The sequence below is a fragment of the Rhizopus delemar genome, genomic scaffold, assembly GCF_000149305.1.
Source record: "Rhizopus delemar RA 99-880 supercont3.3 genomic scaffold, whole genome shotgun sequence".
NCBI lineage: Eukaryota > Fungi > Mucoromycota > Mucoromycetes > Mucorales > Rhizopodaceae > Rhizopus > Rhizopus delemar.
This window is the reverse complement of record NW_027137829.1, coordinates 2,015,414-2,041,243: the sequence shown is the minus strand read 5'-3', so window position 1 is coordinate 2,041,243 and position 25,830 is coordinate 2,015,414. Positions and strand designations below refer to the sequence as shown.

General features: G+C 36.9%; 10 protein-coding genes across 10 annotated transcripts; 4 read left to right on the top strand and 6 right to left on the bottom strand.

The window, feature by feature from the left end:
- Window positions 1-792: 792 nt before the first annotated feature.
- On the top strand, window positions 793-1,253 carry RO3G_04979 (uncharacterized protein; the record flags this gene model as incomplete). The annotated part of the gene is made up of 2 exons (XM_067659569.1): window positions 793-803; window positions 914-1,253. 2 exons carry the CDS (start codon window positions 793-795, stop codon window positions 1,251-1,253), a joined length of 351 nt encoding a protein of 116 aa, XP_067515670.1.
- A 1,063-nt stretch (window positions 1,254-2,316) lies between these two features.
- RO3G_04978 (uncharacterized protein) lies at window positions 2,317-2,756 on the top strand (the record flags this gene model as incomplete). The annotated part of the gene is made up of 2 exons (XM_067659568.1): window positions 2,317-2,368; window positions 2,443-2,756. 2 exons carry the CDS (start codon window positions 2,317-2,319, stop codon window positions 2,754-2,756), a joined length of 366 nt encoding a protein of 121 aa, XP_067515669.1.
- Window positions 2,757-3,213: 457 nt separating this feature from the next.
- Window positions 3,214-10,012, bottom strand: RO3G_04977 (acetyl-CoA carboxylase; the record flags this gene model as incomplete). Its single annotated transcript, XM_067659567.1, has 4 exons — window positions 3,214-7,731; window positions 7,784-9,527; window positions 9,574-9,922; window positions 9,976-10,012. The coding sequence occupies 4 exons, from the start codon at window positions 10,010-10,012 to the stop codon at window positions 3,214-3,216; spliced, it is 6,648 nt and encodes a 2,215-aa protein (XP_067515668.1).
- A 1,488-nt stretch (window positions 10,013-11,500) lies between these two features.
- Window positions 11,501-12,198, bottom strand: RO3G_04976 (uncharacterized protein; the record flags this gene model as incomplete). Its single annotated transcript, XM_067659566.1, has 2 exons — window positions 11,501-11,704; window positions 11,752-12,198. 2 exons carry the CDS (start codon window positions 12,196-12,198, stop codon window positions 11,501-11,503), a joined length of 651 nt encoding a protein of 216 aa, XP_067515667.1.
- Window positions 12,199-13,773: 1,575 nt separating this feature from the next.
- RO3G_04975 (uncharacterized protein) lies at window positions 13,774-14,261 on the top strand (the record flags this gene model as incomplete). Its single annotated transcript, XM_067659565.1, has 3 exons — window positions 13,774-13,799; window positions 14,047-14,146; window positions 14,205-14,261. 3 exons carry the CDS (start codon window positions 13,774-13,776, stop codon window positions 14,259-14,261), a joined length of 183 nt encoding a protein of 60 aa, XP_067515666.1.
- Window positions 14,262-16,076: 1,815 nt separating this feature from the next.
- On the bottom strand, window positions 16,077-16,455 carry RO3G_04974 (uncharacterized protein; the record flags this gene model as incomplete). Its single annotated transcript, XM_067659564.1, has 2 exons — window positions 16,077-16,389; window positions 16,433-16,455. The coding sequence occupies 2 exons, from the start codon at window positions 16,453-16,455 to the stop codon at window positions 16,077-16,079; spliced, it is 336 nt and encodes a 111-aa protein (XP_067515665.1).
- A 214-nt stretch (window positions 16,456-16,669) lies between these two features.
- Window positions 16,670-17,680, bottom strand: RO3G_04973 (uncharacterized protein; the record flags this gene model as incomplete). The annotated part of the gene is made up of 1 exon (XM_067659563.1): window positions 16,670-17,680. One exon carries the CDS (start codon window positions 17,678-17,680, stop codon window positions 16,670-16,672), a length of 1,011 nt encoding a protein of 336 aa, XP_067515664.1.
- Window positions 17,681-21,082: 3,402 nt separating this feature from the next.
- RO3G_04972 (uncharacterized protein) lies at window positions 21,083-21,681 on the top strand (the record flags this gene model as incomplete). Its single annotated transcript, XM_067659562.1, has 3 exons — window positions 21,083-21,155; window positions 21,203-21,469; window positions 21,524-21,681. 3 exons carry the CDS (start codon window positions 21,083-21,085, stop codon window positions 21,679-21,681), a joined length of 498 nt encoding a protein of 165 aa, XP_067515663.1.
- Window positions 21,682-21,994: 313 nt separating this feature from the next.
- Window positions 21,995-23,733, bottom strand: RO3G_04971 (protoporphyrinogen oxidase; the record flags this gene model as incomplete). The annotated part of the gene is made up of 2 exons (XM_067659561.1): window positions 21,995-23,404; window positions 23,461-23,733. 2 exons carry the CDS (start codon window positions 23,731-23,733, stop codon window positions 21,995-21,997), a joined length of 1,683 nt encoding a protein of 560 aa, XP_067515662.1.
- A 1,710-nt stretch (window positions 23,734-25,443) lies between these two features.
- RO3G_04970 (uncharacterized protein) lies at window positions 25,444-25,768 on the bottom strand (the record flags this gene model as incomplete). Its single annotated transcript, XM_067659560.1, has 3 exons — window positions 25,444-25,448; window positions 25,492-25,585; window positions 25,625-25,768. 3 exons carry the CDS (start codon window positions 25,766-25,768, stop codon window positions 25,444-25,446), a joined length of 243 nt encoding a protein of 80 aa, XP_067515661.1.
- Between the last annotated feature and the right edge of the window lie 62 nt (window positions 25,769-25,830).

The following is a 25,830-nucleotide window of genomic DNA, read 5'->3' as shown; positions in this document are numbered from 1 at the left end:
CGTCTCACAATATGCATATCTATGACGTACCAGTGTAATAGTATTTTTTTACCTTTTATTGAAAGTAAATGTACTTTTTATAAAGTTTATTAAAGCATATCAAAGAATAAAAGAATAAAACTAGTGTATTAGACAATGACTCGTCATGAAAATGCAAATACTTTAATTTCTTTACTAGGGCTGCTTTAGCTTTCTATTCCGTTCTATATTAGCCTTTCTTTGATTTTAGTTGCAGATATTTTTTAATTTTTTAACATTATTTATATGCAAAGGTTCAATTTTTGAAAAATCAATAGTGTTAAAAGGGAAAGTATAACAAAAACACTTACTTTTACATTTATTTTTTCATCTACCTTCATGTTGGTTGACTCACCAATCCTAAACCAAGCCCAATCTCTTATCATTTGAGTGTTGAGCCCAGCATTGTTAATAAAACCTAATTTTTTGAAAATTAATGCCCATCTCTTTTCACTTGCTGGCAATTTCATAAAAAAAGACTGGATCGTCTCTGTCTAAATTGTACATTAATATTTGTTAAAAAGTACTATTGGATTTTGCCTACAATTTTTCTGCTTTCCTAAAATTTTACTAAATTTGGAAAATAATTCAACACTCGTCTTAGATTTTTTACGCTACAACACAACAACAGCTACAACTCAGATTTGACATTTATTATCATCAACTGATGCCTATAGACTCCAATAGTCTTCAGAGATCAGCAAACCATCCTTTGTCTACAGAGGAAGTTGATTCTATTCTCTCAATTTTTAGTAAAAAACATAAACGATTAATATGTCAAAACTGTAATCAACAAGGTCACTTCCGACGACATGGTTCTACCAAATCAGATCCACCATACCTCTTGTTCAGCTGCGTTAGCTGTGGCAAGTGCTTTCAAGCAATATCAATGAAGCATATTATCCACGATTCATGTCAAGAACAATCGCAAATTCAGGCACCGACAGACATGGAACAAAATAGACCTTTCCAAGAAAATAACAACATGCACACACCAACAACTTACAGCAGCCGAAACGACTTACAAACTCTCTGATACAATCCAAGGCTTGATACAAGAACATCAACAGGCAAGAGCAGGAATTGATAGCCTTCGCTCTCAAACTGATAAACTCCAGCAACAACTTTTACAACAAACTCAAACCACGGACCTCTTTCCCAGTTTCAATCAACAACCTCCTTGTCGAAACCTCGAAGCTACGACCCAGATGAGTAACATCGAATCCGCTTCCTAGCACGAACCTGCTAAGGTACAACCTATTAAGGACAGTCTAATTGCAACTCGTAACCAAAGACGCCTACAGCGCCAGGAGGCTGCTGCACGCTTCCTTCAGCCACCATCAGACAACCAAGGATTCCAATATATTTACGTTCCTACTAAGGTTATAGCTTCAATCGGACAGGTTAGATCCCGTTTGCGAAAGCTTGACATTAATAATAACCGAATCCTTGGCATACATTATCCTGATCGAAACATCTTGGCCTTATTGATTCACAATGACTACGCTGCTGAACTGCGATAACAACTTCAGTGATCCAAAGTTATCATCAAAGGTGACTTGACCCTTGTAGTCCCTAAAACCTTAAGGATCCTAAATACGCAAATTGGCCATTAGAAGAACGTACAAACCGCGCTTTTATGCACCATTGTGATCGAATGGAACACGTATTACAGTTCATAAGAATACCCGTCAATTTTGATGTTGCTCGCCATTTCTTCTCTAAAGGATGAATTAGCCAAAAAACGCTTTTAGACATAATTCCAATCCGACACCCAAAACACCAAGGATCAGTAGATGACCTATTCTACTCAGAGAACGATCAAATGAGCACAACTAATGAACATGGGGAAACCACAGTTCCTCAAACGTCACCAACAGCTCCCAACATAGCATTGATTTTGATATTTAATGAACCAACTAAATACTATGCTAATCGTAGAAACTTGGTTACTATAACCAAACAGATACCCTATCCGTTGGAAATAATACCATGCATATGGAATAAAAACACATCCACTCGCCACAAAAGGAACCTTTTCACCAAAGAATGATGCCCCTTTCTTCTTCCTATAGCCATTCAAGCAGAGAAGAAAGGAATCCTTGCTACTATGCGACTTGGAGCGATAAGGTCATAAAAACGAATACTGGTGTTCAAGATAGAGTTGGACAGTAATTATGTTGTGATGTGTTGATGAAAATAAAAAATCTAGAGTGCTAATCTTTATGGCCCCAACTTTTTTTTTTCTCTCACCACTTTTCTTGAATCCGCTAAATATTCTGACTGACTGGAATCGGGATGGGAGAGCTCAAAACAAGAACATTGGATTTTGCCTTCAAATTTACGGATAGTGATTATTTTTTTTGCGGGTACCTTCAAACAGAGGGTTACAGTAATCATTATTGGAGGCGATTTGTGAAAAAGGTACTATTGAGTCCACGCTTCGTAAGCCAAAGGCTGTGCAAGAGAAAACTAGTGGAACAAAAAAGCGTAAGATAGATGATGGAAAGGCCGATGAAGTTGAGGTGAACGCTCGAGTGGGTACGCGAAGCAAGCACTTTTTAGATTTCTTGGATAGCCTTATGAATACCTTGGATCAGTTCGACATGCAGGGTCGTTATCTTGTTATGGATAAGGCTGCCATTCACAAAGTCAATGAAGTTCAAGAGTTAATAGCGTCAAGAGGTTATAAGGTTGCATATCCTTCTCCTTACTCGCCTTTTTTTGAACCCAATTGAGTTGTTTTGGTCAAAGATCAAAGGAAATATCAAACGAGATTGCTTTAGTGCTGATGACAATCTCAGCCTTAGAATTACTGAAGCAGCCAAGAAATCTACTCAAGAAGACTGTGCAAACTGGATAAGCCATTCTCAATCCTTTTTTGATAATTGCTTGGCCCTTGAGCCAATGCTTTAGGTTGGTAAACCCATCCGCAAAGTGAAAAAATAAAGTTCGCAAAATAAAATCCACAAAGTTGAAGGCAAAATCCAATATTCTATCAAACACTTCCATGAACAATCAATTTCCCCCCTAGTCCAATATAAGAATCACAAAATCCAAGCTCAGTGAGAGAATAAATATTATAAAAAATAGAATGTAGATTGTTGATAGTTATTTGGTACAAACTGATTTCAGCTTTATTCATTACAAAAATATATAAATATATACACAGTACAAACATTACAAAATGTCTTTTTAAATGCGCAAATTGATCTTTCTCAAGATTTCAGCTCTAGCTTCCTCATTCAAGCTTTGCAAAATACTAGCAAAACCATCCAAAGCAGCTTCTTGATCGGCAGCGCCAAGAGAAATAATTTGTTCCTTGACAGACTCGCTCTTCAACTTACTGATATGTTGATCAATAACACTTGCACGCTTTTCAAACCATTCAGCAACATCTTGATCGGCATCTTCATAAGAGACAGTTTCGTTGTCACTTTCGAACCATTGCTTAACAAGACTGAGCATCTTCTCACGAGAGACGGAAGCGTTGGCAGAGACAATCTTGCGGAAGGTGTATTCTTCGCAAAGACGACGGCGGACACGCCAGTAAAAGTAGTGACGAGCACGACGCCATTCAAGGGGCTTACGAATAACTCCCTTGGCTTCCATACGACCTGTACGATCGTGAAGGTCAGCAAATTGAATAGCCATTTGTTGGTAGATGGGCAAGAGTTCTTGTTCACGCACTTCCAATTGCTTTTGAACTTCAGCCTTTTGGTCAGCAGAAAGCTCGGCGTTTTCCAATTGCTTCTTGAGACTGCCATACTTTTCGTCCAAACGAGCCATGGTAGCCAACAATTGAGGCTTACGGTACTTGATTTCGACAATACCTTCGGGTTCAAGGACACCACCACGGGCTTGAGTATCAGCGTACATTTCCATCATGTCTTGGTTGATGGTAGGATCAACAACTACCCAAGCACCACCACGGAGTTCACCGTTAGGAACAATGTAGACAAAGACAGGTTGCTTATAGTTTCTGAGAGCATCAACAATTTGAGCACCATACTTCAATACTTCATTGTACATATCACGCTGACCACCAGAGAAACCACGCCAGTTGGCAAAGATCATCAAAGGCAATTGTTCACCCTTGTTGAAGTCATTGATAGCTTGAGCAGTCTTATAGGCAGAGTTAGGATACCAAACACCACCAGCTTCCATAAAGACTTGTTCAGTAGATTCGGCATTGGCAGGGTCAGCAGGAACAATGTTTTCAACTGTTCTGGTCTCAACAGAGACAACACCCATGGGAATACCACCCAAACGAGCACGACCAACAACAACAGTACGAGCCCAACCACTCAAGGTTTCAACAAAGGAGTCTTGATCAAAGAAACCACTAAGCCACTTGCCATTTTCATTCTTACCAGCCAAGAAGAAACGAGGATCAGAAGGACCCTTGGGAGGAGTGAATTCGATATCACGATCAATAGGATCAGTACCGATGCGCATGGTAACAGGGGCGTTACGAACAGCAGGCACAAAGGACAACCATTGAACAATCTTGTGGATACCTTCTAAATCGTTTTCAGCAGTCAAGTGAGAAACACCGTTCTTGTACATGATCTGAGTACCACCCAATTGCAAGTTGGAGGTGTAAACTTCACGACCAAGGACCTTGTTCAAAGCAGGAGCACCAGTCAAGATGATAGGCTGGCCTTCGTTTTGGACAGTACGTTGACCGAGACGAACAAGATAGGCACCAATACCTACGGAACGACAGGTGACCAAGGTGATGGTAAAGATGTCATCATAAGCACGAGAAGTTTCACCGGCAATAAGACCTGAGCCTCTCAAGTTTTCAACACCAAGACCGTCCGTGTGACCAATGATATCAGTGATACGGAGACGAGTTTCACCTTCATCTTCAATTTCTTCAACAAGAACGCTCTTGATATCACCTTGACGAGCCAAGTTGTCGTATTCGGCGGGTGTCAAGTACAAGTATTTGAAACCAGCAGTGGGGTCGGAAGCATCCTTCCATGCAGCTCTGAATTGACTGATGAGTTCATCAGCAAGACCAATACGAGCACCAGAGTTGGCAGACAAGTAGATACGAGGGATACCCAGGTGACGGGCAAGCTCAGAAGCCTTGAAGAAGACCATGTCTTCTGAAACACCAAAAGAACCAATCTTGAAGGTGATATCGTTGGCAATAGCAATAATGCGACGACCACTAGGGTGTTCAGGGGTACGCAAGGTCATGATCCAAGCAACCATACCAACCGTGTTGGTACCAGGAGCACGTTCAACTTCCTGAAGTACGTTGTCTTCATCAAGGACCAATTCCTTGGCCTCGACAATTTGACTAGGTTGCTTGAGAGAAGAATCACGCTTGCAGGCTTGATTCCATTGGTTTTGAACGGATTGACGGAAGAGTTCGGGGAAGTCGTAGACGTAGGTAGTTCCCATCAAATGAGCCTTGTAACGACGAGGTTGGAGCCATTCCTTGGTAGGATAGGGGTTAGACAAAGGTTGCATGTGCATGGAACCAGGGACCTTGTTGAGTGACTTGAGAACCCAGCCGTTCTTTTCAGTCTTGACTTCTTGGTAGACATCTACCTTCAAGATGAAACCAGAAACGTTATCAACAGTGAAACGCATAGGAATGATGGGGGCATCCGGTCTCTTGGATTGGACGTTGAAACGAATTTCGGCACCAGTAACACGGAGCTTCCAGAGACGCTTGCCGTGACGATCGACAAAGTCCTTCAAGGCATGTTCAACTTCATCGGCTTCGATAGCAAAAGTAGGGATGAAGTTGATGAACAAGTGGTTACAGTCAGAGTTCTTGTATTCGTGACTGACAATCTCAAGTGTGTCCAAGATATCGTTCAACAAACGATCACTTTCAGAAATCAAGTAGTCGGCAGTACGCATCGAACTCTTCACACGACCAGGACGGACCAAGGCACGGATGAAGAAACGGCAATCAGAGGGATTTTCCTTGGCGACTGCATAGTAGACATGCATCTGTCTGTTTTCAATGAAACAAGGCTTGATGTCAAAGTTGGACAAACGAGCCAATTCGAGTTGATAGGCCATGGCGGGCTCGATGTGACGGATGGTTTGATCTTCTTGGTAGTTTTCACGTTCACGGAAGGTGTAGTAGTCAGGTAATTGGTTGTCGCGACAGACAACAATGGAGATACGACGAAGATGGGCCTTGCGGAAGTCATCAGCATGAGCAGCAATGCGCTCAGAGATCTTGGCTCTCATGGCAGCCTCATCAAAGTCATCACCGGCACGAAGGGCAATGTTCAAAATGTTTTCCATACGAGATTGAGTAGCATCACGCTTTTGTTGAAGCATAGGAGGAAGGGGCTCTTCTTCAAAAGCAGTCAAGATACGAGGGAGTTCGCTTTCCAAATCTTCCAAAGAATTACAGGCAGTCATGGCACCGGTACGAACAGGCTCTTCTTCAGTCTTGTTGAGCAAGAAGGTAAGGTCAGAGAAAGAAGCAATACGCTTTCCAGGGTCAATGTTGTTGACAGCAGTTTGAAGCAAGAACTTCCAGGCAACAACATAGGGCTTACGTTCAAGGTTGTAAGCAACGTCCAAAATCTTGTAAGCATGGTAAGAACGGCGGCAGTAAACTTCGAGAGCAGCCAAGGCAATGTAAGGATCAGCATGATAAAAGAAGGCAGGCAAGACGTCAAAGACGTTGAATTTGGTATCAATCAGATCCTTGATGGCGTCATAGCTAGGTGTGCGATATTCAGTTCCACCACCATAGACAGATTCAGTGACTGAGCTCTTCAAGATTTGGTACATTTGAGCTTGACGTTCCTCAACAGAGGGTAATTGACAGAGAATAAGGAGCTCACGGGCCTTGAGAGTGACCTTTTGAGTGGCGCGGTTGTCGATTTCGGACAAGCGCTTCAAGATGGGCATGAAGAATTTGTCAAGGGCGATACCGTTGGCAACAGGACTGATGAGGTCGAGCAACAAGAGCACGAGGTTGTTCTTGGTATTGACCTTGGCGTGAGATAAGACGATAGCCAAAACCTTCTCGAGGTCATCCTTGTATTGATCTCTAAGAGACAAGACGACTTCTTCTTCACGTTGTTGACCACTGAACAAGATTTCAACGTCATAATACTGCTCCATCAATTGAACATAGACAGCGTATTCGTGTTCCTTGAGACCGTTTCTGAAGCGTTCAAAGATACTGGTCAAAGGAGCAACGGCGTTCTTGTAAGCAGTAGCTTCGGATTGAAGCTTGATGTTTTCACGAGCAAAGTCCTCGACCAACTTTTCAAACTCTTGAGCAGGGAAAGGACGCTTGGCAGCACTAGCTTCATCAAACAACTTGTGCAAGTTGGCCTCCAGACGAAGAGGAATACGGCCGGAAAGAGCAGAAAAGACAGAGTTCATTTCAGAGTAAGGTAACTCGGGATTGTTCAAGACGTCAGTCAAGTCCTTGACGACAGTTTGGACAGGAGCTTGATTATCGTAACCTTGGAGCACGTTTTGCAGAATACCCATGGTAGTATGCAAACGTTGAATGGGCTTGTCACCAGTGAGATAAGGAGCACCATAAGTAGGGACAGAGCCACTGAAAGGCAAAGCGTGCTTGACACGGCTAGGATCATCCAAGGATAAGATACCGATGATGTCACCAGCTTCAAGAGTAGCACCGGCCTGCTTGATGAATTGGACATGACCATCTTCGCTAGCAACCAAGGGCATGTACATTTTCATGACCTATTCAAAAATACATTAGTTTTCTCCTACTTTCTCCTGAATCATCTCTTACCTCAATTTCAGCATAAGCCTCACCGGCCTTGACATGATCGCCATTTTCGAGAAGTAAGTTGACAAGCTTACCAGGAGAAGGACTTCTCAACTGAGTAGGATCGCTTTCCTTTTCAAGAAGACATGTTTTTCCATCAATCATCAAACGAGTAGCCTGGACTTCATCACGAGAGTAGGTAGTGTGAGACTTTCCGTCGATAGAAATCAAGAGACCACCGTCAGATAAATCACGAACACCAACCTCAGTCTTGGCACCGTTGAGATACAAGGTGTAGATGCTGGGTGCAGAGCGAGTGACAGTGAAGTTGAAACGAACATCCTCATAAATGAATTCTACACTGAAAACAGTCTTGAGAGTAGCCTTGCTGGGGACCTGACCCTTTTCGAGAGATTGTTGGTACTGTTGGAAACAGGCTTGAGAGGCCATGTGAGCCTTGGTGACAGCACCACAGTAGACAGCCAACATGGTATCGGGACGTTCAGCAGTCAATTTCTTGGAGATCAACATATCCAACCAACCCGTATTGATCGTGTTCTCTTCGAAATCGGGTGTTTCAAGCAAACGAATGATGTATTCAACGGTCGTTCTAAAGTCACCACGAATAGAGAGTTCCTTGAGAGCAATGACCATGTTCTTACGAGCTTGCTGACGGTTTTCACCATAGGCAAAGATGTGACCGAATTGGGAATCAGCATATTCGTGCAAACCACCAGCAGAGACAACAGAGAAATAACCCCAGACGTTGGTGCTCGATCTAAAGTTGAGTTCCTGCATCATACCCGAGGAAGGTTTGAAGCCTGCATCGGGGTTTTCAGCTGTGATACGAACGGCGATAACGTGTCCCTTGGGCACAGGTCGACGATGGCTGGTAAGAGAAGTAGGGTGTTCGAAGCTAAAGTCGATTTCAGAAGCACCGTTGTGTTGAACACCATAGAGAACACGAATATCACGAATGCGGTGAAGAGGAATACCCATAGCGATTTGAAGTTGTGCAGCAGGCAAGTTCACACCAGAGACCATTTCAGTGGTAGGATGCTCCACTTGAAGTCTAGGGTTTAATTCCAAGAAATAGAACTGATCATCGTGATGACTGTAAAGATATTCTACAGTACCAGCAGAGACATAACCTACCAATTTACCAAGTCTGACAGCTGCCTTTTCCATTTGCTCAAATACATCGGGCTTGGCGATCGTGACAGGGGCTTCTTCGATAATCTTTTGGTGACGACGTTGAACTGAACAATCACGACCAAACAAACTAATCGCATTACCGTATTGATCGGCCAAGAGTTGAACCTCCAAGTGACGAGCGTTACCTGCGAGCTTCATGATAAAGATGGGAGAACCAGGAATTTCACCTTGGACTTGAGAAAACAATTGTGCAAAGTTCGAGCCGTTTTCCACCTTACGGATACCTTTACCTCCGCCACCTTCGGAAGCCTTGATCATGACAGGAAAACCAATCTTTTCAGCAGCCTTAAGACCTTCTTCGGCTGTTTTGACACATGCTGCTTCATAAGCATTTTCAGGGACAATAACATGACCTGCGCTATCCATTTCAGTTTCAGTGATACCATCACCACTCCAACCCATTGTAGGGACTTGAGCGCTCTGTGCTACGATAGTAGATGAGATCTTGTCACCAAGTGATCTCATGGCGGAAGCGGGAGGACCGATAAAGACACACTTGTGTTTTGATTTAGCGAGCATTTCAGGCAAACGAGGATTTTCAGATGCATGACCCCTAATAAAATGTAAATACCTTCATCTCTCTTTATCTCTATCCTTACCATCCAGCCCAGACAGCATGAACACCTGTTCTTTCAGCAACATCAACAATAAGTTCAACATTAGCATAGTTGTTGTTATTAGTGCCACCAGGGACTTCAACATAGTTATCGGCCATACGAATATACTCTGCATTTGCTTTTAAATCCTCTGGGGTTGCCATGACAGTGAATTCAATGGCACGTTCGTTACCAAATGTTTCATAGGCCCACTTTCTTACGGAACGAATCTCTTTCATGGCAGCCATACCGTTATTAGCAATCAAGACTTTGGAAATAACTGTATGACCTTCATGAGCTTCAACGAAATCTTTCACTGGACCTTGAGGAGCGGTTTCAAGGGAATTACCACCTTTTGAAATAGATAATCAATACACATCACTTGTCAATTTATTTCCTGCTTACCCAAAAAATGACTCGGTAAGTTTTTTGAATCGACCATGTTTATATATTATGCTTGTTTATACAATTATAAAAAAAATTAAATAAGGGCTTTCTTTGCTTGTTGATTATGTAAGTGTTATTAGTTAGGTTTCCCTCCCAGCCAAAAAAAAAAAAAAAAATAGTACAAGTAAAGTCGAGACAAAAAGAAAGGAAGAAAAAAGAGAAGAAGAAAAAAAATTAAAAACAATGGGCAAGGACAGTGGAAAACAACTCCGAGTTTGGGTTAACTCAACCCCACTTGGATGTCTCAATAAAATTTAGCCTTGACACTCCCAAAAGATGTACTGAGATTGAAGTGACTGCCAATCAAATGATACTTATAGTGGCTGGTAACCCCAACAAGCGGGTGCATTCGTTGTTTATCTTTTGAGACAAGATGAAAAGTAGAGGATAGCTTACTTTTTCATTTGAAAGCTCTTTTTTATTATTTTAATATATTTTAAAAAGCATCTTGTTTGTTTTATTGTACATTTTAATTTTTATATTATTTCTTTTCTCATCAATCATGAAAACCAAAGAAAAAAAAAAAGTTAAGTTGGGGAAAAAAAAATAAAATTTTTTTCTGTAATTCTTGTTTGCTTTTACTTCGTTGGGTTTGAGAGAATAAAATGAATGCCCGCCAGTTATCCAATTTCACTTGTTCATGGGGCAAAAAACAAGAGGGGGACAAAATGGGGAAAAAGGGGTTGTTTTGTTCTTTTGTATTCTTTTTGTTTATGTCATTGCCACTATTATCATCTAAAATGCCTATTCTTTTCTCACTTTCATTTTAAATCACAAAAAAAAAAATACCAAGTTTATCCAAATGAATAAAAATGATTTACGTGTTTATAGAAAAAAGCACTCACTCTCACATCAACAAAGAAAAAAAAAAAAAGAAGTTTGTATCACATCTGCATAATATTATTTAATTAAAAAATAGAGGTGTGTGCTCATTCGTATTTTAAGAATAACTGTAAGAGCCAAAAAAAAAAAAAGTTTCTTTTGATTCTATAGTTGCAATTAATGGAATGATCTGAATATTAAATTCAAATGAGATTCTGAATACAGAATATGTTGCTTTTTATCTAGAAAAGTAAGATGGAAGGTTTATAGGCTTATGCTGAATGATCTTATTGTTTACTCGACATGAATTCAATAAAGTGTGGTTACATGACGAAATTAATTGTTTTATTTTTAACTTGTTGACAACTCAAAAAAAGTAGAATAAATCGGGTAAACTATCTCGCTTTAATTTATATAAATTAAAAATACCACATGAAATAGCACATATTCCTCAACTCATAAGAAATGTTTCAACAAATAAAGTAAATTATCTTGAGGGAAAGATGGGTTAATGATTTCCCAAGGATTAACTCCGATAATTAAAAAAGGAACAAAAAAAAAAAGCACAGTTCACAAAGAGATGGTATATTTTATATAGACACCATGTGCTTATTAATTTTTTATTATTTACAGCATTAAATAGAATTAAATAGGGCATTGTTTAATAGTCAGATGGCATAAATTCATATGAACCATAGCAAGGTCTCCACTGAGGCATATAATGAGCATAAGATTGTTGTGAATCCACAGACCAAGTCGACAGACGATGTTCATCTCTTGATTTCTGACACATCTTATTCTCACGCTTTTGTTTTCTCCACATTTTACGAAGTTCTTTAAATTCACTTGGTTGTCTTTTTGGTCCCTAAAAAAATAATGAATAAAATAAAGTGCAAAAATTTAATTTTTTACATGTTTCTGCATAGAGACGTGTGCATTTAGATGGTTCAAAGTACCATAAGCTTTTGTACAATTTTGAAAATTACATTTGTATAGTCTTTCAACTTCATGATGTTTTCTACGAGGTCTCTTTTTATGTTGTACACCAGGAATTGGAACAAATGAGAATGTCTTTTGATGGCCTTCATTATTTATCATTCCGTTATCAACAGAAATGGGTGGTGAAGGTAGATGATGAGAACGAACGGAATGTGTGTGAGGAAAGAGTTCGGGTTGAGTGGTTGATGAATAAAGTGGATGCATCATGAAAACCTCGTCTTTAAGTCTGTTGTGATGCTCCAAAGAAGGCATTTGCCATTTTTTGCATTGAGAATGAGGAACAGAATCATTTGCAGTCAACAAATGAGATAAAGGAGGTAAAGAATTGTCAGTGAAATCAACACCGACAGCAGTAGCCATAGTAACATTATTAGCAGAATGTATGGATGACTGTAAAGGGGAAACGGTGTTTATGTACTGTTTATTCTTGAATGACTGTTGTTGTTGTTGTTGATGAGCATAAAATGGATGATGACTTTTGTAATAATTTAGATTAGAAAATACTTTGGGTGCTGTAACGAGAGAATTGGTATTGCTTTGCATAGTAAATGAGTGAGAAAGAAAGATGAGTAAGAAAATTATGCTTTTATAGTTGAGCTTATATAATAGATCGTAACTACTTAAGGTTATCAGCATTACACTTAATATAATCATTCACCCAATGATCTATTTCCCTTGACCTAGCCGATCCTTCTTTTTCTCTCTTTGATTTAGACTTGTGTGACTCAGTTGCCAGAAAATTTTAATTTTTTGAGTGTCAAACCAAAGCAATGTCGATCCTTTTTTTAAATTTATTAAAATTCTATTTAAAGATCAAAAACATATGAGCTTGTATTTCATGAGTTTAATTTTTATTTTCAAGATAAGCAAAATCAAGGTCGTGCAGAAAAATGACGTGCATTACGGGAAAATGATTTATTCAAACTTTTTTTTTTGAAATGCAGCCAAGTGATTGCGTTGTGTGAATTGAAGCAGTAGATGAATCAAATCAAGTACACCAACAGATATTGAACATGACATTATTCGATACAAGAGACAAAAGAGATAACATTTTGATTATAAATTTCTTTTTCTTGTTATATTTGTTTGCAAAAGTAAGAGGAGGTTGAATTGGTTTATATTTGCAACATGTTCACTCTTTTCAGAAATCATGAGCGTGTTTATTTAATATGTTTTCAGAATAAGGTTAATAGAACGACGCATATATTGATTGATTAATAAATCTCTAAAATCAAAAATTATGATGGCTCTGTTTTCTTCTTGGCTTCCTTGCTTGGTAAATATCACACAGTCACAAATAGTCATCTTTATCATTACCTCTTATATCAAGCCATGACTTTTGTTTTAAACTTTCTTTTGCTTGATATGATTGAGACGCAAAATAATATGTGATCGCCACTGTGTTTTCAAGCGTCAGCAGGTTGATACTAAAGAGAAAGCAAAGGCAAACGTATATGAATACAGAGCACCTCCTTCACTTGCAAAATATACATACTTTTTCTAGCCTGATTGCTTCAAGAGAGTAGACATAGCATTATCATCTTTCTTTATTCTGGTTTTTATTGTCATTTTGATAATGAATCGAATCACTGAAGTTTAGCACTCATATTTTTGATTGCTTGCTCATTGTTGACTGAAAGTGATGTACATTACTTTATTTTGACTCTATTTCACCATCAAGCATGTGGTTCTTTTGGCATCAAGCAAGCTTCAACAGTTTCCCTTATCAACACACCATAGTAGCAAGTATTTTTTGTTAAAAATGTTGTATCTCCCAGATATATATCCTTGTATACATTGTTGCATGGTCTCATAGCATAAGGGAAGCTAAATGAATAATTTGATGTAACAGAGAAGACAACAAGCCATCAGGAAAAAATCTTTAAACAAAAAGAGAAGGATATTGTCGACAATAGTTATAGATGAAGTCTTAGAATGAATCCTTGTTTAAAAGGTCGAGAGTAAAGCTTAATTCTTCACATAGAAAGGCAAAAGCATTTATCTGTAAGATGTTCAGCTAGCCATATAAGCATCTATTGGGAAAAAGTGTGATTTGCAGTATTATGTTAAAAAGCAGTTCAAGATTCTGGGTGAAGGTCTGTTTATGAACAAATCAATTTATTATTAACAATTAGTTTTGTATTGCTTACCAGAGCAATTGCGGAATTTATCAAGACGAGAGGCATATATGAATACCCATACATTTAGTAAATATATTAATCCCAGAGGAAAGCAAGCATCTGGAGCACTTGATATTGTGATGAATACAGAAGAGAGAAAGAGACAAATTGCTATATGTTTGTGTAAAGTAAATAGCTATAGTGATAGAGAAGCATATGTCATCTATTATATTTATATACTGTTAGGTTCTAGAGTCATTGCACGTATTCCTTTGCTCCCAAAACTTGTACAATCAAATATAAAAAAAAAAAAAAGATTTTATGATGAACTATTGCTTTTTAATGCTCTTTAATAAAACAATATACATTCCGTTTTCTTAAAGATGATTTTTTAAGTAGCGGTCGTGACATAAAAAGCTTTCTTAGCACCATGCTTTCCATCAAATTATCTGAAAAAGATGCCAAAAGTTAGAGATATGAGCTTTGGCATAGCTGAGATCTATAAATGTATATCAACTATTTTGGCCGTTTTAAAAATGACGACGATCGATTCAGTATATTTCTATCCTGACTCAAAGGGAACACGTTTTAATTTGTATAGATAACTGGAAAGTGAGAGACTAATGAGAAACGCGAAGCAAAGCAGATTGGTAAAGAAAAATAAAAAAAATAAAAAAAGGAGTGTCTTTGATGAAGAGTACTGGATGAATTTATAAGTGATTAAATTTTGTCTGTTTATAAAGAAATAAAGCAACTATCAATAGGTTGATACATATTTTGAGTTCTGCTATAAATTAGAAGAAGAGCGAACTGATATTTGGACACGCTCACAAGTCAACTCTTTGCTATATAAAAGATGAGGCAAGAACGAAGCCGATAAAGAATGATAGGCATTACGATAAACGTTCAATGAGAGATGTAGTGTTTATATCGAAATTTTCCAACTCTACTGATACAACTACCTTTTAGTGATAATGAAAAAGGTACGAGTAGGCTATTAATTGTTAAAAAAAAACATGGGAGTGATAAGGATCATAAGCAGTAGTGTTTGTATAGATCGTGACTCCCATTCAGTTTAATGTTATTCCATCTGGTCATTAACGTATTGAACTGTAGGATTAGACGCAAACCATGATGATTTAAAAAGGTTCTCAAGTAAATTATTGGTTATTACCGGTTAGAGCCATGGATGATTAATTGCTTGGATGTCATAATCTAAATCATTCCATTATTATCAACTGTTGATTTGGAATCTAGTCCTATCAAGGCCTCATGAATCATAACAGTGTTGAGTGCAACGTTTAAAATAAAGTTGATGTCGTTACGTTCAAATGATTTCTTTGCAAAACTTGATGTATATTTTATCTCAATCCTTCAGTCCACAGCTGTGCTAAATGTCCTAGATATTTATCCGCTGCTGATTTGTCATTTTCTTTTTGTCTGTTTGACAAGGAGTCTTGTTCTAAAGAAAATCCAAAGCGTGAATATACTTTTTTTTCTAGTTTTATGAAAAACAGAAGCAATTTGGTTTATTAAAGCTCAGATGGTCTTCTTTACGCTATATCTTTCAATTACGCATTTGACATCGTGTCCATTTTAACTAAAAGAGAGATAAAAGAGGCAAATTACTCCTTAAATAATCCTATTTGTGACACCAATAACAGGTTGGTTACATTCAAGTAAAGACAACAACAAGACGTATTCCCAAATTAATACTTTACTCGAAATTTGCTATTGTAAGACTAGGTACCTGTGTATGATAATAGAATGCTTTCATGGTTGCATACACTACAGCAGAAAATGGCTCTTACTAATCTTCTTCTAGAGTATACCACACTGTCAATTTTTATAGTCAAGATCGAATTCTGTTTCGTTTGTCATCAAACTTGTATTCTTTTCTGTCTTTAAGTACCATCTAGTCATTTTATATTGTAAAAAAAAAAAAATAGATATTTATTTGATATTTTTGAAGATGCGCTTCTTTAAAGTTGTGTGTATGATTTCTGAAGAGTGCTTGCAATGAATTTATTGGTTGAAAATGTTTCCAAAAAAAAAAAAAAAAAAAAAAATGAAAAAAGAGAGGAAACTTTTTTAATGATAAAGAAGAGTCTAGTTGAATTATTTCTTTTCTTGTCCTTCGTCTTCAGATGGAGTCGCTGGAAAGCTAATTGAATGATGAACAAAGGGAGTGCAGGTACCTTCGGATAAAGGAGGAGAGATCATAGAAGAGGGTAATATTGAGTACTGGTAATTGTTTTCTTGGGTATTGTTTGGTAATGAAGCCAAACTTTGAGCTAATAATTCATCATTCACATTCAATAAGGATTGAAGATAATCATGAGAAGGTTTACTCGTCGTTTCAGAGTTTGAAGGTGAAAGTGACTTTTGACACAAACCGTTTTCTTCCCTCATCCAACCAATGCCTGCTCCACTTTTTTTTAAATGTAAAAATATCAATATCAGTGCACTCGTACCTTTCTTCCCATTCTTCACCCATTTTTAACATGACTAATTCCAAACTTTCCCTTTGTTTTTCTAATGCTTCTAGCGCTTCTGTGTATTCTTCTATAGCATCATCCATTTGAGCGAGAGAAAAAAAAGAAGAGAAAAAAAAGAAAAAAAAGAAAATGTATGCCATTTTTGGATCACATATAATAAAAAAATTTTTTACGTCAAAATAGCATGTGTTTATTTGATTCAAAAAATATTGTTTATTCATTAAGAATGGTCTTTAAGAAACCACATCTACGTTCAAGTGTACCAAGGAAATCCTTCATTTGATCTCGGTCCATTTGCATCAAGAGAGAAACAAATCGAGTATCTTCAGCTTCAACCATTGAATCTTGGTTTGTTTCGTTAGCCCAATCACGGCGACGTCTTTGAATCGTCGTCTTTCGCATCTCAGCTGGCCTATCTCGATTGTGAAGCTTGGCATAAAGACCACAAGCATTACAAAGTGGCTCACCACGTTCATTCTTACGCCAAAGAGGAGTTTGTGTTTGATGACAGTTGGCACATTCTTGATTCATTTCAACTGTCTGTTCTGTGGATGGTGGCGACGAAGGATAGGAGAGTTCAGGCTTGACGATTGTCACAGGTAAGCCACGGTCATAAGGATGAGCACGCACAGTATGTGTCTTGTTTCGAACATGAAGGGGACGATGATGATTGTATTGTTTGTAATAAAGACCACATGCGTTACAAAGAGAGTGCTTGCGATCAGGAGTTCTTCTCCAGAGAGGTGTCTTGGTCACCTTACAGTTAAAGCATTCTAATTGACGAGAAGGGCGATTGGAGGGTTTGGTAATCTTGATAGACATAGTAGATTGACCTTGAAGTTGGTTCTTTTTGTTAACCCTTGACTTGACAGGCTCTAATACAGGCTCAGGGTTTTGTTCAGTAAAAGAGTCAGCCAAGGGACTAGTAGGACTATGAGTTACTTGCTGAATAAAGTTGTCCAAAGCATCAAATTGAAGTGCATTGGTATCAGTAGTGTTTGTTGAAGATAAGAATTCATCAAGGAAACCATCTTGAAGTAAGGCAGTAGGTGGACTGTCCAGTGTTTCAGAGGCAGATGAACCTGGGGAAGAAATAGGAGAGGAATAAACCGAGCCAAGTAACTGATCCAAAGAAGCATCCTTGAAGATATCAGTAAAGAGAGCAGGGTCCTCTTGTTGTTGGTGAAAGAGAGCAGGGTCTTGATAAATAAAAGCGTGTTCCATATTGATTGTGTTATAAATATTGATTCTTGTAATTGTGTTGTAAGTTGTTTTCTGTTTCAATCTACGTCGTTTCCTACGTGCTTTCCGTTGAACATATAAAAATAGGCCATTTTTTTAATTTTTAATCGACTTTTTTTTTAAAAGATTCTTTTCTTTTTTTTTATATATTAATTAAAGGGTTTGAGAGAAATATTGAATTAAAAGGTGGTAGCGTACATCTTGAATAAATGGGTACACTAATAATAATAACAAAGAATAAAGATAAAGGGTTTCAGGAAAATAATAGTTAAGCGTAGTAAAGAGTTACAAAAAAAGAGGGGTGCTTTGCTTTTAATAAAAAGGTAGCAAAAAGGTTATAAAAAAAAGAAAAAAGGTTATAAAAAAAAAGAAAAAAGAAAAAATCTTGAAAGAAGAAAGAAAAAAAAGAATAAAAAATTTTATGGGTTTATTTATTGTTTGGGCGTATCGATGTTTGAAAACAATATAAGCGGAGTCTCACTGAGTTACACCTATTGAAAGCTTGTTATTAATCTATTGGAACAAAATCTTAATGTTTTAATCCCTGGACCTTGTTTTTATGTCTATTTGTACATGAAACATGACAAGAGGGGTTTATGATATCATCCATGTTACCACAGTTACTGTAACTTGGCAACAATTTTCATTAAAAGGAATAAAAAAAAGAGGCAAATAACTTGTATTACTCATTTCCTTATCGAACCAATCAAATGTGTTTATATTAACTGTACTAACAATTGGTGAACAAACCAGCTGTGTATTTTATCCTCAGGCTGAAACTGAGAGAGAAAAAAAATAAAGACAAAACGAAAAAGACTAGTTACAACTTTACACTTTGAAAAAGAAAGAAAGAAAAAAAAAAAAAAGAAAGGTTAATAAGGTAGGATATTAAAGCAATCAAGTTTTTACGCAAAAAAGGGAAAGCCATTAACTTGTTTCTTTTTATATGAAAATCAAAAAATGATAACGAGATTGATGATCTTTTTAAAGCAAGATGATGATAATCTTGTTTGATTTTCCCAAAAAAGATTAAGCTCCGTTATAGGATTTTGCTGGGAAAAATAATTTGTCAAATACATAAGCCATACGCAGAAAATGTTGATTGGATTAATAAAAGTCTTATTCATATTTGTGTTTAACTACTAATGGTTTGAAAAGTGATTCAAAGCACCAAACAAAACTAAAAGAAGCACATAGTTCTTATACCAAAAAAGGAAATCATCATAGCGTCTTTTTTCACAGGCAGCTTGTCGTCATAATATTCCTACTCAAGGATGTTTCTACATTTGGCCCCAATCAACTATTTGCTTTTAAATATTCAAAAGTCAAAGCTCAGCAAAGATATATACAGATGCTCTTTTTTTATGTCTTATAAGTTTCATAGCTCATTTGTTAACTTCAATTTTTTTTTTTCTTGCTGAATGTGGGGTTTGATTAAATATGTTTCTTTTTGGGTATCGTTGTAAGCATCTTCAAATTGCTTCACACACGTAGCTCTTTTATTACACACTGAACGATTGTACCTTTGCGATATACCCGAATACTTAAAGTTGAATACATTGTCATGTAGAAATTTGTCTTCCATTTGAATGTTTTCTGCTGCTATTAAATGCTAGTCCATACATCACAGTACGTTTACATTAGAATTAGATGCTATGTGGATTTATTACAAAACATTATTTATCATTTTTGGTTCATTGCAGTTAAAGATTCATATAAAGAAATAATTAGTAGGTTTGTTTTTTAAAATCTGATGCTGGTTCAATCATACTCTATTATAGACCGTTGCTTTTCATTTTTAATACAATTTAAATAATAATTGATATTGCATTAAATTTATCAACTAGTATTGTTCATTATAAGTAGTTATTAGATTACCAGTCAATAATTATTGTGCTTTCTTTTTTTTTTTTTTTTTTGTAGTTGGAATGCAGATGTTTGAAGATAAGGTACAGCAGGACGCATTAAAACTGTTTAGAAAGCTTTACAATTAGCAATATGAAAATGATTTGAAGCTTATATGAATAACAAGCAAATCAAAATTCATAATGATTCATTCTTGTTTAGTTTTTCAACTCTCAGCACCTTCATCAACATACCTGGGTTTCACATAAAAATGTAATATCTTTTTGCTTGAAATTAACCATCAATCAAGATTTATTATTCATCCTTTCTTGTTAATATTTATAAGAAACCTTGATACACCAACATTAGTTCGGGCAAGCCTTATGCTTAAGGACCATTACGTTTTTGTTAGGTGTGAGTTTGGTACTCTATTCAAGTTTTCGTTAAATCAATTGCAAATGGCTTTTGATGACACTTGACAAATCACATGTGACGCGATTGGCTTTATAAATAAAGGCCACCATGTTGCAAGTACATCAATCGAGCTTACATAATACCATACCAAAGGACAATCTTGTAATAATAATATGAGAGTGAATTATAAAGTTTGTAATGATCACTTCGTTTGCTGAGTAAACCAATCTTTTTTTGTTTTATGTTTTCTTTTGCTACATAATCTATCTTTTATATTAGCAGTAAAGAGGTTTAATCCTATTGTTAGGTTGATCCTTTTTCATTATAAAAACAAATGTATTGTTTAGTATAAAAAAAAGAATGCTCCTAAACACACATTTTATAATAAAGAACAGATAATCTTATTGACATGCATAGCTTATTACTTCCTTGTTAGCAGGATTCTTAAGTCGTACATGTGTATTTTTGGACCTCACTACTACCTCATTGTTAAAGAAAGTAGATAAAATAATAAAATACAATTTTTTTCACTTTTCTACCAAAGTATTCGTATGACAGAAAGTAAAAAGCATGTATGAATGGTAGAGTTTTGCATAATAAATCTACTATGAACGATAGAAAATAGATTTACTATATAAAACTCATGAGTTACACTATGAAAGCAACCTAGTTCATAAAACATTAATAAAATGTTTAACCTTATCAATCTTTTCTCGCTCATCTGCCTCAACCATTTCTTCCAATTCCTAGTCAAATAGCTTTCTTTCTTCCCTTTCTTCATTTGTTTATTATCCAACTATTAAGTCTATATTTCATCTTATATTCAAATGACTCGCTTTTTATTTAAAAAAAAAGATTTTTATGCAGCATAGTCTTCTTTCGCTACTGTAACGGTCCAAACCACCTTTTTTACGTTTATTTATTTTCATTTCAGCGTATAGTTTATGATAATGTATGAATTAATTTGGAAATAGACAGCTTAAAATGAATGACATCTTGTGAGATTTTCTAAAATAGGGTTTCATCCTTTACCATTTTCGGGAAACTCAGCGATAGGTCTACGTTGTTTCTCTACATTAATTTCTTTTTTTCTATTTCCCTTTTTCTTTTCTTTTCATATAAAAAATGACAGAACTACCAGACTATTATGAAATACTTGGTGTATCACCATCAGCTACTCAAGAGGAAATTCGAGAAGGTAAATCCTAAAATGAAGGTAAACCTATTTAACATGACTCTTTGCAGCCTATAAGAAAGAAGCTCTTTTGAATCACCCAGATAGACTTGGTAGTAGTATAAGCTCTTCTGAAAGACAAGAAGCTACAAGAAGGTTTCAATTAATAGCAGATGCTTATTATACATTAAGCGATCGTTCAAGACGCCAATCATATGACAGATCAAGGTCACAGCAAGATCGTTTTACTCCCTTTTCTTCTGCCAGACCTAATGCTTCAACTACACAGGCTAACCATATATTTGGAGATGTATTTGAAGAGCTATTAAGATCAGAAGGTAATGAAAGAAATAAATCGAGAAATAAGACATGATTGTTTATTCGTCTATTAGTGGAACATCCAACTTATCTTTGGAGAATCCTTGGGGCAGGTGCAGGTGCAATATTAGGATTTATATTTGGAAATGTGCCCGGAGCAGCAATTGTAAGTATAGAAAGAAAGAAAGGTCTTAAACAGACCAAGTCTCATTATTATAATAGGGTGCATTAGCAGGAAAAACAGTTGGTCAAGTGAGAGACCACAAAGGTAAATAATAATAAAAAGATAAAAAAATGGTATATTTATATAAAAACATTAGGAGTGTCTGTTTATACAGCTTTCCAAAGATTGACAATGGAACAAAGAAGAAATATCTTGACTCACTTACTGGCAAGATTTGTTTCTGCTGGAGCGTCTGGTATGATGAAATAAACTTTATTTTGCTTTTATAACCCAAGAGAGCTTTTTTTTTTTTTTTTTCTTGTATTGAATTTTTTTGTATGAAATAGCAGTAAATTTTATAATTTATTGTACAACAATTTATTTATGACTTCATAATCACGCTCGTATTACCCCTACTTAGTCTTGCATTATCCCTCATTTCATCTACCGTTGGCTGTTCCTCCAGTTTACCAAGACCCGTAACGACCTTTTGACGAGAACCCAAGGCACCTGATACCAATAATTCCTCAACTAACATTCGACTATTTTTGATACAATCAGGCACACTGACACCCAGATAGCTTGCACCCGATACACTCAACGCATGTCCATAATTCTTTTTGATGGCATGGTGAAGCGAAAGCATACGGTCTTGATGTCCGACGAGGTATTGCGGAATACATTGTTTTTGAAGATTGACCATAGAGTATCGAGGTTCAGCATGGATATCGAGGAAGGTGCCGACCGCTTTACGAGCATAATCCAGGGCTACTTTGGGCTCCAGCTCATCTATAGGCACATTTCCAAAGGCGTCTTTCCAATCTGAGCCTCCAATCATGGCTGTCAATTTGATCGCCCGCTCGGACTCGATCGGTAAAGCATTTGAGTCAAAGACGACACCGAGGGTTCCCGGAAGTGGGTTACCGTACGGTGTGTCACGATGAGGAGTGAGGAACCCAAAACCATCATACTGAAGCTTCATCTCGTCAGTCGAATAAGCTAAATTGACAACGGCAACATCGGCTGAAGGATTATGAGAGAGGTGAGGCAGGACAGGCTGATGTTGAACAAGTCTTTCAAGTACAGGAGAAGGTAAGGTAGATATGATATGATCAGCATGCACCGTCTTTCCCTTTTGAGTCGTTATCTTGTTTTCATGTGCAATCTCAATGTGCTCTGCTGGATCATCTGTAATAACCTCCACATTTGGACACTGCTCCAACCACGATGTAATTTGATGAGGCAGTGTGTCCATACCGCTCTTGAAACCAATCACGCTCATCTTTTCCATACGGCCAAACCACTCTGGATCTTCTTTCCTTGATCGAGCTGCCATACCTCGTTCGCGTACACTTGTTGTTACTTGTGATGCGCCCTTCATCATGCCTAGTACAGCACTACCGTAAATACGCTCAGCCTCATAAAGCGATCGCAAGGTGGATTGGAGTGAAAGCGACTTGATATCTCCCGCATAAATCCCATGGATAACAGCACCCATCAAATGGATCGCTGTGTGCTCGTTGAATCGTCGAGTCATGAAGGAATAAATTGACTCATCCTCTATTCCATCCTTGGTTATTCCATCCTTATCAAACCTTGAGGGTTTCAGAGGTTCGAGCAGAGCAGCAAGAGGTACGGATTTTAAGACTGGAGGTTTGTTGAGTAAGAAGGATTGCAGGTCAGGAGGAAGTGTATTAATTTTGTCCTTGTAATAAATGTAACGATGTCTAGCTGAAGGATGTGATTTGGAAACGCTCATCAAGTTTTCATTATTTAATTCTAAATGTCTAATCTATTATATACAATTTATTACACATGCACTTTGAGGGAACAAAACTTTTTTTTTACCATTTCTAATAGAATGGCGCCATTGGAGCCTTCAGGACGTAATGTTCTCGGACCTGCTTCGAACAAAATTGTATTTTCTTTTGTGTTGTCTTTAGGTAAATGGTGTATATTATCATAGTGACCCGGTGTTACTCTTCTACTTTCTATCCAACCGCCCAGACGTTTCTTCCCTTCTATAAGTGTAATTTTTGTTGTAGGAGGTGCCATACGGGCTAAATAGTAAGCGGCTGATAGGCCAGAGATACCACCACCTAAAATGGCGACTGAGGACATTTTTTGTGAGTTAAAAGAAAGTGTGGAAAAATATTGAATCACATCTTTTTATGTGGCACATTTCATGCGGAGCAAGTGCCCTCTCTTTTTCTTGTATATCAAAAAGATCACTGAAAAAATCATTCGTTTTTGTTTGATATTAAATCTGTACGTTTTTACTTCTCATTTAAAAGAAAGAAAGACGAATGTGCTTTATTGAATAATTTGCCAAGTTTCTCTGAAAAAAGCAAAAGGCTCCTTCTTTCATTAAAAAAATTCATGCGATATAAATAACGAGAAGTGAGTGTGAGAGCGATAAGCTTGAGTCCCCAAGCTTCTATGCCACTACAGAATAAGGCGGATGTTAGATTGAATATTTTGTGAATTTATTTTGCATTGTATTTACTAATGCTTGGAATCAAACGAAGCGCCATTATGATGACTCTTTCTAGAGAAATATGTTTTTACAGGAGATTGTAGTTAAAACATACCCGTCCGACCATCATGCTTTGTATATCAATTGCTGTATCAACTTCTCTGCTTCGTATCTACAGTTCTAAAAAAAAACTAGATCGCCTCATTTCATTCAACTGGATTGTATGTGGTTACTGTCTTAGTATTTACATTCATTGAAAGCTTACTGCAAAGATTCAGCAGGTATGGCAACAAGCAATAAACTTTTGTAAAAATTAATTGCAAGCCAAAGCATTTTGACGGCAACTGATTACTTACAAACAAAGGATTCGACTTCCATATTCAAGTTTCCTGAACAAAACAGTACTTTCATCTTTCAACTTCTTTTTAATCGAATCCCTAATTTTAGTTGCTACTTCTCTATATGATGTTGCTAACATAATAATAAGAAGGCCGATGCGCATTCAAAGAACCGAAAATCAGATGGAGTCAAACCAAGAACAACAACAAGGATATTTACTGAGAACTACTCTAATTTCATCGCAGGCACTTTAGATACTTGAATATACATGAGGAACTCAAAGATCATTACATTGTAATGGATAATGTACCAATTCATATAGCAGAAACCATCGAAATGTACATTGTAAATCATGGATATGGATACATCTGTATTCCATCCTATTCCCTCGAACTTAATCCAATTGAACGGTCTGGTTTGTTATTAAAAGCAAATTGAAGAGAGAAAAGCTTCTGGATAACAAAGCACTCGCCAGTTAGATCTCTAAAGCTTACAATAGGGTTCGTTTTTGCAACTTAAAAGGTTTCTATCACTATTCGGCTTCAATGTTTGATTTACAGCGTCTCCATCGCAAATTGTTGCGTTTAGTTTTTTTGCTTGTTTTCTAAAGACTTGCTTTTCGCATTTTTACTTGGGATATTATATGCTATTTATATAAGGCATAAAACATTTAAACAATGTTAATAAGCTTTATATCTTTCATCATGCTAAGTCTATCCTACTCTCTTGACATAAAAGGTTAGATTGCTTATGAAATTATTCAATGGTAGGTTTTTTCAAAGTAGGCATATTGCTACTAGCAAAAATAAAATCTTCTTGGTTTTTTCCTCTAGATTATATTAGGCTAAATATATTTATATTGTATTACAAGAGAGAGGAGACATTATTTTATTTTGTAATAAATAGTACTTGGAATATAACTTGAAAAATCTAAAAGTGTTTTCAATGGTGATCCGGGCTACTAGGTATACTCATGGGTCCTTCCTCTGCGACGACGCTCATATGTTTTCCTTCGTTTAGCCTAATTATGCTTGGATTAACAAAGCTCAATAAACTTAGTTTACAATCCTGGTTTCTATTTGCCGCCACTGCATTCACAGCCACTTTGTGTTCTTCTTTGAGCTGCTGGATTGCTTTCAAGCTTTCTTCACGCCCGCTCTATATTTGGAAATTAGATTTTTGTATTTGTTATTCTACTTTTCTGCACCGTCCACATACCGCTAGAGGCAAGTAAAATTGTATAAAAGGAATCATAGAGATATCCTTTTCTTTAAAATCAACTGGGACTACCACCCTCTGCTCCTTAACCATGAGGAACACCCCTAGTGCTTGTATGGACATGCTTTATTATCGTATAGAATTGCCTGATAAAATTAATCAATTAAGGTACCAAAAAAATAGTG